At 40.1% G+C, this 1,012-nt stretch overlaps 1 protein-coding gene across 1 annotated transcript; it reads right to left on the bottom strand.

Annotated features, from left to right (window-relative positions):
• Positions 1-229: 229 nt before the first annotated feature.
• On the bottom strand, positions 230-781 carry LOC106766224 (uncharacterized mitochondrial protein AtMg00810-like). Its single transcript, XM_014650970.1, has one exon. The coding sequence runs from the start codon at positions 779-781 to the stop codon at positions 230-232; it is 552 nt and encodes a 183-aa protein (XP_014506456.1).
• Positions 782-1,012: the final 231 nt, after the last annotated feature.

Here is a 1,012-nt window from a genome sequence, read left to right as displayed (position 1 = left end):
TATATTATTTCCTATCATCCCCCCTCAAGTAAAGCGTGAGATTTGGTCCAATGTGAAGCTTGGCTCTGAGGAACTAGAACAATGGTCGAGGTAGACTTTTAGTGAATATGTCTGCTAGCTGGAGATCGGAAGGAATAAATTGAGTGATGAGTTTGTTAGATAGAACAAGCTCCCGAACAAAGTGATAATCAATATCAATATGTTTAGCGCGTCTGTGAGCCACCAAATTTTAGGAGAGAAATATTGCACTCTTGTTGTCACAAAGAAGAGTTCGCGCTTGATGGGAAATATGAAGATCATGTAGAAGATGAGTAATCCATATTAGTTCAGCTGCCGCATTAGCCATGGCTCTATATTCTGATTCACAACTTGATCGAGCTACGATTGGTTGTTTCTTAGCACTCCATGAAACGAGATTTCTGCCTAAAAAGATAGAATAACCATAGGTTGATCGTCTAGTCTCAATACAACGAGCCCAATCTGCATCCGAGTGTCCAAGAACATTAAGGGAAGCTCCACGGGTGAAGGACAAGCCATAGGACATGGTGCCCTTGACATATCGAAGGATGCGTTTAACTGCTTGAAAGTGATCATTTGTTGGAACTTGAAGAAACTGACTAACCAAATTTACCGCATAGGACAACTCAAGACGAGTTATAGTGAGATACTGGAGTGCACCAACGAAAGAGCGATACTGAGTGGGATCAGAGAAAGGATCTCTTGTGGTTGTCAGCTGAATATTAGGTTGGAGTGGTGTGGCTGTCGGTTTTGCATCCAACATTTGGGCCTTGGATAAAATGTCTTAAGCATATTTGGTTTGGCTTAGAAAGACACCATTTGTAGTATAGTAAACCTCGAGACCAAGAAAGTAATTTAGACGACCTAAATCCTTGATGGCAAACTCAGTTTTGAACCTTGCCAAAAGTTTTTGAAGTAAAGAATTATTATTCCCTGTCAAAATTATGTCATCAACATAAACAAGTATATATAGAGTGGTTGTCGTATTGTGGAA

The sequence above is a fragment of the Vigna radiata genome, chromosome 7 (assembly GCF_000741045.1).
Source record: "Vigna radiata var. radiata cultivar VC1973A chromosome 7, Vradiata_ver6, whole genome shotgun sequence".
Classification (NCBI taxonomy): Eukaryota; Viridiplantae; Streptophyta; class Magnoliopsida; order Fabales; family Fabaceae; genus Vigna; species Vigna radiata.
The sequence above is the reverse complement of the archived record's forward strand: the minus strand, read 5'-3'. Positions and strand labels throughout refer to the sequence as shown.